At 65.4% G+C, this 11,755-nt stretch overlaps 1 protein-coding gene across 1 annotated transcript; it reads right to left on the bottom strand.

The window, feature by feature from the left end:
• Window positions 1–1,750: 1,750 nt before the first annotated feature.
• Window positions 1,751–11,615, bottom strand: NELFB (negative elongation factor complex member B). Its single transcript, XM_044926728.2, has 16 exons — window positions 11,508–11,615; window positions 11,298–11,405; window positions 10,849–11,115; window positions 9,348–10,067; window positions 8,910–9,073; window positions 8,636–8,735; window positions 8,071–8,301; window positions 7,258–7,443; window positions 6,504–6,616; window positions 5,869–5,971; window positions 5,608–5,703; window positions 5,327–5,469; window positions 5,147–5,253; window positions 2,944–3,085; window positions 2,742–2,850; window positions 1,751–2,614 (listed from the first exon to the last, which is right to left on the bottom strand). The coding sequence occupies exons 1-16, from the start codon at window positions 11,613–11,615 to the stop codon at window positions 2,468–2,470; spliced, it is 2,844 nt and encodes a 947-aa protein (XP_044782663.2). The 3' UTR covers window positions 1,751–2,467.
• Window positions 11,616–11,755: the final 140 nt, after the last annotated feature.

The following is an 11,755-nucleotide window of genomic DNA, read 5'->3' as shown; positions in this document are numbered from 1 at the left end:
CACCCCTCCCCTCTCCCTAGCTTCCCTCCACCTCCTTGCTGACCTGCATTCAGGGAAGTATTGGTCGTGGGCTGGGGGTTCCGCCGTCCCCAGAAGACGGGGCCCCTGCCTGTCTACGTGTCTGCGCCCTCAGGCAGCCTCATTGAGAAGCCACGGCTGCTGCACACCCTCCCCCCAGCCTCGGACCTGCCCCTGCCACCCGCCTGCTGCCTCTGCGCTGAGTCAGGGGCCCAGGCACCACTTGGGCGTCCCCCATGTGGCCCCCACTCAGGGGGACAGGACAGGAAGGTGTTATCTGTTCAGGCCTCTGCTGGGCGTGGGGCACTTCAGAATCTTCAGGCTTCCTGTAGTCTACACTTCTGCCTGAGGGGAGGGCAGAAGCCTTGAAGGGCAGATGCAGAAAAAGATTGGGGGGTAGGGAGGAGCGCGGCCAGGTCTGTCCTTAACCGGTCAGAAGCTGCCTTTGCCAAATGCTGGCCTGCCAAAGCTTCTGGGGTCCAGAGCCCCCACACGGGGGTGAGGAGGGGGGTACGGGGTGTGTCAGGAGTCAAGTCAGGCCTCGGAGAGCCCAGGGCTAAGGCCTCTCCCCCTGCACTCTCCCCTGCCTCCAGGGGGACATCTCCCCTTCACCCCCACCCCACCCCACTGCACCCTCCCTGGGAGGTACTCCCACCCCTCCTCCAGCCCACGCCCCACCCAGCCCAGAATTCAGGTCCCTGTCTCTAACCTGGTCTCTGCAGACCCCTCTGCACCTTGCTGCCCACCCCAACCCCTCTGCCAGTCCAGTGGGGCACTGAGGTTCCCAAACTGCTGGCCTGGAGGTGGGCAGAGCCCCCACCTCTCATGTGCTCCTCCTCCCCTAGTTCCCGCGTGGATGCTCCCTTCCTCAGACCAGACCTCCCAGCCCCCGGCCTCCCATTGCCCTGCCCGGTCCAGCCTCAGGACCCTCACAGCCCTGAGGGTCCCTGAGCTCAGCTGCGCCCTCCCACCCGCCCACTTGGGCCTCCTCCTTCCTGCAGCCCCCCACCCACACCTGTCCTTGCAGCTCGTGCCCTCTACCCACCAAGCCCCCACCCAGCAGGACGCCACCCACTCTCTTGTCCGGCCCCTGGCCCCTCTGTCTGGGCAGGAGCCTGGCCCCGCGGGCCTGTCTGTCCACACTGACCTCGAACCTCAGGTGGGTCACGTGGGCCCTGCCTGGGTGCTTGCCCCTCCCCAGGCCCAGTTCCTTCCCTTCCCTCCCGTCCTGACTTCCTGCCCAGGACCTGGCTCCCTGCTTCCTGGGGGGAAAGCAGCAGCTGGAATGGATCCAGTGCCCGAAGCCCAGACCTGCCTCCTCCCTGAGAACCCTGTGCTTATGAGGGGTGCCTGGCACGGCCCCCCCACCCACTTGGTGACACCCCAGCCTGTCCCTCCCACACCCCTTCCCCATTCACTCATTAGACACCCGGGCTCCTCCTCACCGCTGATGCCCAGGCCCCCAGGCCTTGCCTCCCCGCCCCACAGAGCGCACCCGTCAACACCACGGTGGCCTCCACAGCGCCTGACCCTCAGCAACAGGCCCCCCAGGGCCAACCGTCTCGAGTCCCGTGGCCCCCAGCGCCGCCAGGCCCAGGCCCCGCCATCCACAGCTGCTGTCCCCCGGGGGCCAGGCGTCACGGCCGTCCCCAGGGAGACAGAAACACGCTGGGAAAGCTCTCACTGGCTTGCTGCTGCCACGCCTGGGTGTGCACAGAGACCACTCGGCCGCTGGATTTACCAAAACACCTTTTATTTACAAAGTGAACTTGCACTGTGAGCAGCAGGTGACCCTCGCCTGGCCACGTGCTCCAAGGGCAAACCGAGGCAGTGGGGCTGGGGCGGGGCTGGGTTTTCCTCCCTAATGCGTGCTCCCCAGGGCTGTGGGCAGGGGCAGGAGCTCCTTGGAGAGAGCCAGGCTCCGTCTGCAGACGCCCCTGCTGGCAAATTGCGTGATTCTGCCAATCAGTGCCAACCATCCTGGCCTGCCGTCTTCCCCGTGAGCCTCAGGCCCTGCCCCACCCCTGAAAAATAGGCGATTTTTCCCCAGTCCCTGCTGCTGCCTGTCTGTCTGCCCAACAGCAGTGGAAGCCCCCGACTTGAGGAGGAACCAGGCAGCTTTCCACGGCGTGGGAGCCGGAGGGCCGGGTGGGGCGGGGAGGCCTCGAGCAGGGCCGGGGACCCGAGAGCAGTGGGGACGTGGGACCCCACACAGGAGGTGTACACCACCCAGGACCCAGTTCAGGGCAAGGCTGAGGTGCAGAGCAGGGGTGCCCTGCCCACAGGAGGCCCCAGGGTCTCGCTCAGCCGGCACCCTGTCCCAGGAATGGCCGATGCACCTCCAGGAGAGGGTCTGCTCGGGCAGGAATGCGGAGCCTCCTCTCCAGGCCGACTGGGGCCACACCCCCACCAGGGGCCCTGCCCGCCCTGAGCGGCCCCAAGCAGAGCCTCAGAGCACAGCCGGGGCGGGCACAGCCGGCAGGGGCAGCTCCAGGGCTGGCGTCTCTGGGGCCTGGGCTGGGCTAGGCTTCCGGTGGTCCAGCTGCTCGAGCTTCTCTCCAAGCTGGGAATACAGCTCCTTCACGGCCTCTCCACTCTGCGGGGGAGGCCCAGGGCACGTGTGTGTGTGTGTCTGCACACCCCACCCCCTCCACGGGCAGGCCAGCAAGGGGACACACACGCGCGCACAGGTCAGGCGAGCGCAGGCAGGCGTGGGGGCGCACCTGGCCCGTGGGCTCCAGCGCCTTCTGCAGCGCCTCCAGCTTGGACGGGGCCACCCGGTGGTGCAGGTGCAGCAGGAGCCGCAGGACGTGCCGCTGCACGCTCTCCTTCCTGGGGGAGGAGCAGGCGGGCTGCGGGCTGCCGAGGCCCTGCCCCCACCCCACCCCTCTTCCAGCGGCCAAGGACGGGACCCAGAGGACTCACCTTGGGGAGGCGGTGAGGAGGAAGCCGTCGAAGAGGCTGCTGCAGAAGTCCTCCAGGGCGAACTCGTCGGCCAGCAGGGCCAGGCTGCCCGTGAGCAGGTGCAGGAAGATGTCCCCGAACGCCAGGTCGCCGAAGGTCTCCACTGCAAGCAGAGCGGGCGTCCCCCAGCTGCCCCCACCTCCCCGGCCGGGCCTGAGCCTGAACCGACTGGGGCAGGCAGCCAAGTGCTGGGGGGGCCCGGGGGGCCTGGGCCTAACTGGAGGCGGGTCCCAGGGCGAGGTGGGGAGGGGACACGATCCTGTCGCGGGGTTCCGCCCAGCGGCCAAGGGGATCGGGGTGCAGTGGACTCCAGCAGACACACACGTGCTGAGGCGGGCGGCCCCTTGAGCCCACCAGACCGTGGCGCTCGAGGGGAGAGAATGGAGCAAACGAGCCTTGTTTTAAAACCCAGGCTGTCAAACCCCAGGACAGACAGCGATGGTAACTACCAGCAGGTCACCCCGTCACCGGGAGCTGCAACCTCGGAAACGTGGGCACCGCCGAGGCACAGAGCCCCAACTCGGCGGGAGGCGCGGCCCCCACCGCACCCGCCACAGCGGACGGAAGCCTCCACAGCCTCGCCGGCTCACACGCAGCGAGGCAGGCGCACAGTGGGTGTGCCAAGGGACGTGGCCAGCAAAGCCCCAGCCAGGGACCCCCGACAAGCCGCACGAACCCCTACAGACCCCAAGACCTGAGGGGCAGCAGAAGTGAGCTGAAGGAAGGCCCCTGTCTGACTCCTGATCTGAACAGACCATCTGCACGAAAACATCACACGACCACGGGGGAACCATCAGGGCCTGGACCCCGACTAACCGCACCACGGTCACGGCTTTAAGAGTCCACCTCCCATCGAGACACCTACTGGGCTGTTCCGACCTGGTCTGCTGGGGTCTGGGCTCTGTCCAGCCCATCACTGACGGGACAGAAGCCACATAGAGCCCCCTGCAGGTGGGCAATGGGCCTTGGGCTTCACTAACCTGCACTTGAGTTCATAAAAAACTCCCACCAAAAAAACGTTTAAAAGCAAAAAGAATTTTTAAAAACCGACACCCATTTTTACTAGAACCTTGCAGTAACAGCAAAGAATCAGCTTCCTCCCCAGAACGTGACTGGAGACCTGCCCAGTGGGTGGGATCACACCTGCACCCGGCCCACCAGGCAGGCGATGCTGAGACTCCGCCTCCAGGATATCCCACGTCCACACATACGCGATTCAACAAGACAGACAGAAAAGTTCCCAAATGAGCAGGAAAAACGCGGTTAACCCAGGTTCCAAGAACTGTGCTTCTGGAAGGCCCCCAGCAGAGAACTCCCCCCTGGAGAACTCCCTGTGCTGATCCTGGAGCTGGCAAACTCGCCCCCATGGGGTACGGGCCCCGCGGGGAGAGTCGGTCCGGCGTGCCCCGGGCAGGCCCCTTAGGAGAGATGGGGACGGCGAGAGGGCCAGGTCAGAGCCAAAGACATGAGAATGGGAGAAGCTGGACGGATGAACTGCAAAGGGGCCAGGGCCAAGGACGGGGTTTCTGGGAGTTGGAGGGGACAAGGGTCTTCTCAGGGGCCTCCAAGAGGAGCAAGCCCCACCCACACCTGATTTAGCCCTGAGAGACCCACTGTAGACATCTGGCTCCCGGAAGCGTGAGAGTTAATTAAGTTCCTGTTCACCAGTTGGGTGGTGGCTGTATGGAAACTAGCACCCACGACAGGCGCCCTCCTCCATAAAGAAAAGCCTGGAAGCAACTGGCAGCATCAGACCCGCCAGTGCCGCGCGCTCACTGAGGGCGCAGTGTCATGCCCTCTCCAGAAGCCGCAACGCCCCGACAGGACTGAGCCAGCAGAGGCCCTGCACCTGTGTGCGCTGGGCAGGCTGGGTGCCCCCGACTGGCACCCGCACCCCGGCTCAGCCTGCAGCTGGCTCCTGAAGGGCCCCTGGATGCCCCGTCTTCCTGGCTTGCAGGGTCCCTCTAGCGTGCAGAGCAAGGTTCCCGGGGGAACTGGCCTCTCCGCCACCTTGGTGGGGAGCTCCCGCCCTGGTCTGACGGCTTGGGAAGCTCCAGGCCCCTCGCCCATTGGGAGAGACGGTGCCGGCTCTTGGGGACCGCGGGCTGTGGTGAGGGCAGAGGGCGTCTGGGGAGGACGGCGGCGTCCCGTCGCGCGCACTCACCGAGCCCCGGCAGCAGGCGCAGCAGCGCGTTCTTGTTCCTCTGCTTGGTGATGTGCAGCACGTAGTACAGCCCCACCTCGCAGGCCATGCGCTGCTCCTGCAGGAACCTGCACCCCAGCGCCGTCAGCCCCCGAGCAGCCCGCGGGCCAGGGCCCTCCCCCGCCACACCCGCAGCCGTACTTGGTGAAGCTCTCCGGCAGCGTGTTTGGGTACGTGACCGGGGCCTTCTCCTCGGCTGGGAGCTTCTGATCCACGTTGAAGGTGTGGTCGTCCACCACGAAGGACATGAGCATGGGCAGGAACCTGGTGACCAGCTCCGCCTCCTGGGGCGCAGGCCCTAGAGCTGTCGCACGCTGCGCCCGCCCCCGGACCCCGGCCTCCGACCACCCCCAGCCGTAGGCCCGGCGCCCCCAGGCCCCGCCCCATGGCCCCTCACGGTGGAGCCCGCCTGACCCTGTTACCATCTTGGGCTCCTTGAAGACCTGGCTGTCGATCATGTCCCACGCACCCTGGCCCAGCGCCAGGAGCCGGAGCAGCAAGAGGAGGTCCGGGCTGTCCTGCAGGGAAATGCGGGCCTCGGCGGCTTGCCCAGCATCCTGCCCTGACCGCCCGCGCCCAGAGCTCAGGCCCACGTGCCCTCTGCCTGGAGGGGGCATGGGCTCACCCCAGGGTCACCCCTGCACGCTCCCCAAGGGCAGCATGCGGCTGGCCGGGGCACTCACCCTGGGCAGCACCTCCTGGCCCACCAGCTCCTGCAGGTGCCTGACGGTGCTCAGGGACAGGGTGTTGATGGCGAAGGGGTCACACAGGATCATGGACAGGTCCCTGTGATGACACGCCCACAGCATCAGCCAGGGAGGCTCCCAGCCTGCAGAGCCACCGGCCTGGGCGCCAGCCCTTCCTGCAGACCAGGTCACTCCACTTTGGCCCACTTTCTAAAAGCTCATGGTTCACAACTGTCCCTTAACGTACTCAATAAACTGAAAGACCACAGTTTTTTAAAAAAATTAAGCTCTCTTTTTGGTTGAGATTCTGATCCAGGCTCCATAAATTCAGTCAGGTTCTCTCAAGCCCGATCCCAGACCTGGGACAGGGGCCACCCAGACAGCACCTTGCTGGTAGCCAGACCGCCACCTCTGGACACAGCAGGCCTGACTGCTCACAGGCAGGCCAGCTCAGGTGCCCAGCCCGGCCGAGACGCCACAGCCTTACCCCAGCAGCCGGGCCTCTCAGTCACGGGCTTGGACACCAGGTGGTTCCCCTAAAACTCACAGGAAAAAACACCGCTCCCGACGGCGGCCACGGCGGGCTCAGGCGGACGCCCACAGACAGGCGCCCACACCAAGCGGACCCTCACCCCAGAACTTGCTCCTGCCCCTTCTTCACTCCGTCAAGGAAGCCCTGCAGCTCGCGGGCCCTCTTGCTGTCCACAAACCGCTCTCGGATGCAAGCGTCCAGGCACCAGGTGAACTGTGGGAAGAAGGCAGGGTCAGGACTCGGCCAGAGACCGCACCTCCAGGTAGCTCTAGCCACTGCCTGAGCGTTCGAGCCTGGCGTGAGCACAGGGACCCCCACCTCGTGTCGCCAAGACCCCGCTTGGTGTGAGGAACAGGACCGCACAAAGCAAACAGACCCAAGGACCCACGTCCCCACAGGCCAGGCAGCGTGAGAAAGAGGCCAAGCATGTTTGTTCTCAAACGGGCCTTCCCGGGGTCCCCACTGCACAGTGGGCAGTGCCAGGTCCGAGTGCATAACACCACAAAGCCCCTAGGGATGCCGTGGGGGGTCACACCGCGTCCACGTCAGGACAGGGCAGTGCGGAAAGCCCTGTTCCAGAACACGGAGCTCACCACAAAGGCTCTGGAGCAGGGGGGAGACAGACCCTGGGAAGAGCAGGGCAGTGGGGCTGGCCTGGCTGCTGTGGACAGCCAGACCCTGCGGCTGGTAGCGGTGGGGTGTGGCGCAGCAGGGCGGTGGGCTTGGGCTTGGGGGCTCCGACACTGGGTCCCCCCGCTGGGGCAGGGGGTGGAGCAGGGGGCGGGTGAGCACACAAGCCCAGGGGCCAGGACCACAGCGTCCCAGGGGAGGAGGGAGGCCAAGGGGGCGTCCACCTTGTGGCAGGGGTCCACGGAGCAGATGTCGCCGACGTCCAGGTCGTGCAGGGACATGAGCAGCTCGGCACGCAGCGTGCAGTAGTGCACGTTGCGCGTGCGCAGGAAGAGCGTGCGCAGGAACTGCAGGACCATGTCGTACAGCTTCACGTTGCGCCCCACCATCCGCGTCAGCCTCTGCACCACCTGCCGGGACGCCAGGCCTCACACCCCGCTCGCCCCTGCCCCTCACCCCCGCCCCGCGCGGCTGAGGCTTCTTTCACAGGACGCCGGCTCACACTGGGGGGCAACGACTCTGGTTTGGAGGACGGTGAACCGTCAGGCCCCGAGGCTCCTCTGAGAGGGCGTCAGCCCGGGCCCCAGACTCCACATCGGGCCGGGCCTGCTGCGGCCGCCCCGCTCCCGCTTTCTCTCTGTGACCGATGTGTGACATCTAGCGTGTGGGGCCCACCCCTCGGGAGCCTGAGGAGCCCAGGAGGTGCCCTGGTCTCTGGGGTCACAGAAGGGTCCAGGCACCCGTGGCAGCGAGTCAGTGCCCAAAAAACATTTGTTGCAGCAACAAACGAATCAGACAGAGACAGAGGGAGAACCCAGGGCTGAGAGCGGACAGAGAGCTGGCCAAGAAGGCCAGCCGAGCCACCCAGCGCGAAGTACGCAGGAAAGACAGAAAAATCCACATGTAGGGAAGGTGCTGCGATGCCCCTTGCCAGCCCCACAGACGAGCCCAGGCTTTCAAGAGCAGACAGGCCGGCGTTCACGGGGGCGGGAAGGGGCTGGCCAGGGAGGCCCACACACAGCCCCGCCCCGCCTCACCTCACCCTGGCGCCTGGTCTTGGGGGAAGGGCTGAAGAAGTTGTGCAGGACGGAAAGCTCCGTGCTGAAGAGCGCGCTCTCCTTCTCCACGATGTACTGCTTCAGCAGCGGGGAGACCTCGTCGCCAAAGAGCGCCTGGTTGTCCTGCCAAATCTGCCGCTTCACCTCCACCGCACAGGCCCGGTACAGTTCCTTGTCGGCCATCACCAGCTTCAGCTTCTTCTCAGGAACCTACATAACCCACAGGCCACCATCAGCAGCACCCTGCCCCGGCGGTCTCCCTCAAGACAACCGGCAGGCCTCAGCTTCCCCACAGCAGAGACCACATCCAGCCCAGCCCAACTGACGGGGACACCTGGGACTGGGCCCTCAGGCCATGGCATGGGCAGGAACCACAGACAGCTTTTTCCCAGAAAGGGCTCCACACCCCGGAGCACATGCCAAGCTTCAGTGTCTGCTTGGCTCAGGGAGAAGCCAGCGCATGGAACCGTGCTCCAAAGCTGTCTTTACTGGAACAGGCAGCTCAGGAACCCTCCCCAGAGAGAGCCAGCCAGGCAGCTGTTACCTTGGGCAGGTGTTTCATGACACACATCACCACCGGCTGCAGAGATGGCATCTTCACCAGAGAAAAGCTCTTCTCCAGGAGGTCCTCCAGTTTCTTATACCTGGGAAAACTCACATTACTGAGAAAGTGGCACAAGACCAAGGAGAAAGTAGCCACCTGCGGACTGGCGGTGTCACTGGCGGCCCCCTTTTCAGGATGGATGTGTAGCCAAGGGGAGGTGAGTGCTGCTAACTGGGGGTTCCTGGCTGGGGAGGCGGCTTCCTGTCTCACTGACCTTTCCTCGGCCTTCCCCTCTGAAGCGATGGCTGACACACGCTCCAGCAGCTTGTCCCGAAGCTCATCAAAAACCGACTGGTGGAACTCCAGCCGCGGCGTCCCGTGCAGGTCCAAGAAAGGCAAGGCCGACTGCAGGGAGGGCAGCAGCACGCCGTTCTCCGTCTAAGGAAGCAGAGGTCGGCGTTGCTTCCTCGGGGCGGCAAGAGAGACCTCAGCCGCAGCCGCTCGTGGTCAGGCGTCCTGGCTGACCCGAGCGGTCGAAAAGGCAGGCAGAAGGGTGTCCGCGCCGCGCCGGCTGTAGCAGCAGACGGTGGGAGCCGCCCGCCGGCCGTCGAAGCGGCCCGAGCTCGGCGTGTCCGGCCCCTCCGGGCCGCGGAGCAGACGGATACGCCCACTTCACACGCGCGCCCGCCCCCGGCCCCTCGCGCAGCCCCACCTGGAACTGCTCGATGGCCTTGAGCGGCTCCGTGCAGTTGGTCAGCGTCTCCTTTAGGTCCTCGCCGTTAGCCACACCCAGGTCCTGCAGCCCCGCAAACAGGGCCGAGGCCCCGGTCCCCACCCGGCCCGGCGCTCCATCCCCGCCGCGCTCCCCCGGCGCTGCCGCGCTCGCCACGGGCCCTGCAGCGGTCCTCTCGCCCGGGCCTCGGGGGCCGCCCGCGCTCCGCTCCCCGGCGCCCTCCAGCTCGGCCAGGTCCCTTCCGCAGCACCGCTCCGCTCGCTCCGCAGCCGCCCACTTCCGCTCCGCGCAGCCAGGTCCGCCCGCCAACGGGCTCCCCGGAAACGCCGCCGCCGTCGCCCAGGGGTTCCCAGAAGGAGCGCCGCGTCCCGCGCCCGGCAGAAACAGCGCGGAGGCGGTGCCCGGATGACGCACGGGTCGCCGGCGAAGCTCCGCCCACCGGGCCCGCCGCGCCCTCCTGCGCGGCCCCGCCCAGCCTCCCGGGGCCAGCTTCCTGTCGCCGACCAGAACGCGGTTGGCGAGCGGGCCCCTGGGAAGCAGGCACCGGAGCTGGGCTGGAACACCGGGGGCCGTTGCCACCGGCGGGTTGGCCTGCTCCAGGAGATTCAGAACTGATACTTTAGCCGGGTGCGTTTTACTTAAGAAATTTTTGGCCGCGCGCCGGGGAGTTAAACCCGCACCCCCCTGCAGTAGAAGTGCCTTTTATTTTTTTTTTTTAATATTTATTTGGTTGTGCCGTGTCTTTGCGGCTCGCAGGATCTATGTTTTAATTATCATGAAAAATCCTTTTGCTGACCTTAGCGCCCACCAGCTGCAGGACCCTCTCATCCTGGAACCTGGTTTCTCCCTGTCCAACCTGATGAAGCCCGCGCCACAGAACTGTCGCAAAGACCAAACTAATGGGAAGTGCCTCAACGTAAAGTGCCTAGCAGAGACCTGGGCACGCAGCGACAGCGTGACAAAGACGGCTGTCCTCTCATTCCCTCGAGCATCTAACCCCCTGCCTAACCCAAAGGGCCAGGCCTTCAGGCTAAGGTCCAGCCCCACTCCACAGCCCACCTTGCAACACAAGAAGCCCATACAGGGCGGGAGACACGGCCTGCTCTGCGCCCTCCGCGGGCTCCCTTACTAAGCCTAAGCGTGCAAGCCCCTGGACTCGCACACAGCCCTCTGCAGCTTCTCGATCCCTCCAGCCCCCTCCTTCCGTCCCACCCGCCTTGGGCCCTCCCAAGCTTGGCCACACCAAGTGTAACATCTGCTCCATTTCCATGTGCCTTTGCTTCCAAGGCTTGCTCTTCCAGAAATTCCCTTCCTGCTGCCCAGCAAACTCTGGCTCATCCTTGAAAGCCTTCTCCCAGAAGCCCACCCTCCTCAGCCCAGCTGGGGCATTGCTCCAACCTTCCTGCTGGTCCCACTCCTAGCTTGGAGTCCTAGGAGTTGCTGGTGGTGCCCCTGTGAGCAGGGCTCCTAGTGCCCTGACCTTGGGCCAGACTCTAAAGGCCAGAGCTCCACAGCTCTGTCTCTGTTGCCCTCTGGCCCGCTGGTCAGCCCAGGGCCCAGTGCCAAAGCCTGCAGTCCCACTGTTCTGATTCCCAGGGTGCTGAGGCTTGACCCACAGCTGGTTCGACCCTGGAGGAGGTCCCAGGTGCATGGCACTCATACTCCCTTGTTCTTGGCGTCCCTGTGGAAATGGGATGATGCCAGCACCGTGGGAGTAGCTATCGTGGTACCTGTTGAAAGGGTTGAGCTTGGACAGAAGAGACAGAGGAGGGGGTCTAGCCAAGGGCTTGGGGGACACGGGGAGGTTCCCTGGAGGAACTGGTGCGGTGACAGGAGCCACCGCAAGCTGCAGGAGGCCCCTGCAGGGAGGCAGTCTTGGGGCCGACCCCTGGGCAGGAGGGCGGGGCGATGGCGATGCGGAGCCTGTACCAGACCGCTGCTGTGGGCAGGGCGGGGCCTCACGCTGAAGCCCAGGGCATCTGTTGGCTGCAGCCTGGCCCGCACGACCCTGGCTGAGCTCACAGGGTCTTTGGGCAGCTGCAAGGAGAAGTGGAGCCAGGCCCTAACGAGCAGGTCCTCTGGGCCTTACCTGGCTGGGGAGCAGGCTGACCCCACCTCAGGATGGCAGCTGACTCCCACCTCCACCCCAACAGTTGACTCCTCAGCTTGGCAAGCGGCCCAACCCTTAGGGAGTCCAGCAGCTGGACCCCTCCACTGGCTGGCACAGCTAGGTGGGGGCGTCCACATGGCCCACAGGGCCCCGTCCCACCCTGCCCCAGGCCAGACAGGCTCAGGCTGCCACACTAGCCACTCTAGAGAAGAGAGCACTGAAGGGAAAGAGAAGGGGACCTGGCCAGGGGACAGCAGACGCAGCAGGTCAGCCGTGG

Source organism: Bubalus bubalis, chromosome 12 (genome assembly GCF_019923935.1).
Source record: "Bubalus bubalis isolate 160015118507 breed Murrah chromosome 12, NDDB_SH_1, whole genome shotgun sequence".
Classification (NCBI taxonomy): Eukaryota; Metazoa; Chordata; class Mammalia; order Artiodactyla; family Bovidae; genus Bubalus; species Bubalus bubalis.
The sequence above is the reverse complement of the archived record's forward strand: the minus strand, read 5'-3'. Positions and strand labels throughout refer to the sequence as shown.

Coding starts and splice junctions, on each gene's coding strand:
- NELFB (XM_044926728.2), bottom strand. CDS start 11,615: ATGTGGACGCCCCCACCTAGCTGTGCCAGCCAGTGGAGGGGTCCAGCT. Junction 5,704..5,868: donor GCCAGGAGGTGCTGCCCAGG/GTGAGTGCCCCG, acceptor ATTTCCCTGCAG/GACAGCCCGGACCTCCTCTT. Junction 3,086..5,146: donor GCGCCTGCTGCCGGGGCTCG/GTGAGTGCGCGC, acceptor CTCTGCTTGCAG/TGGAGACCTTCGGCGACCTG.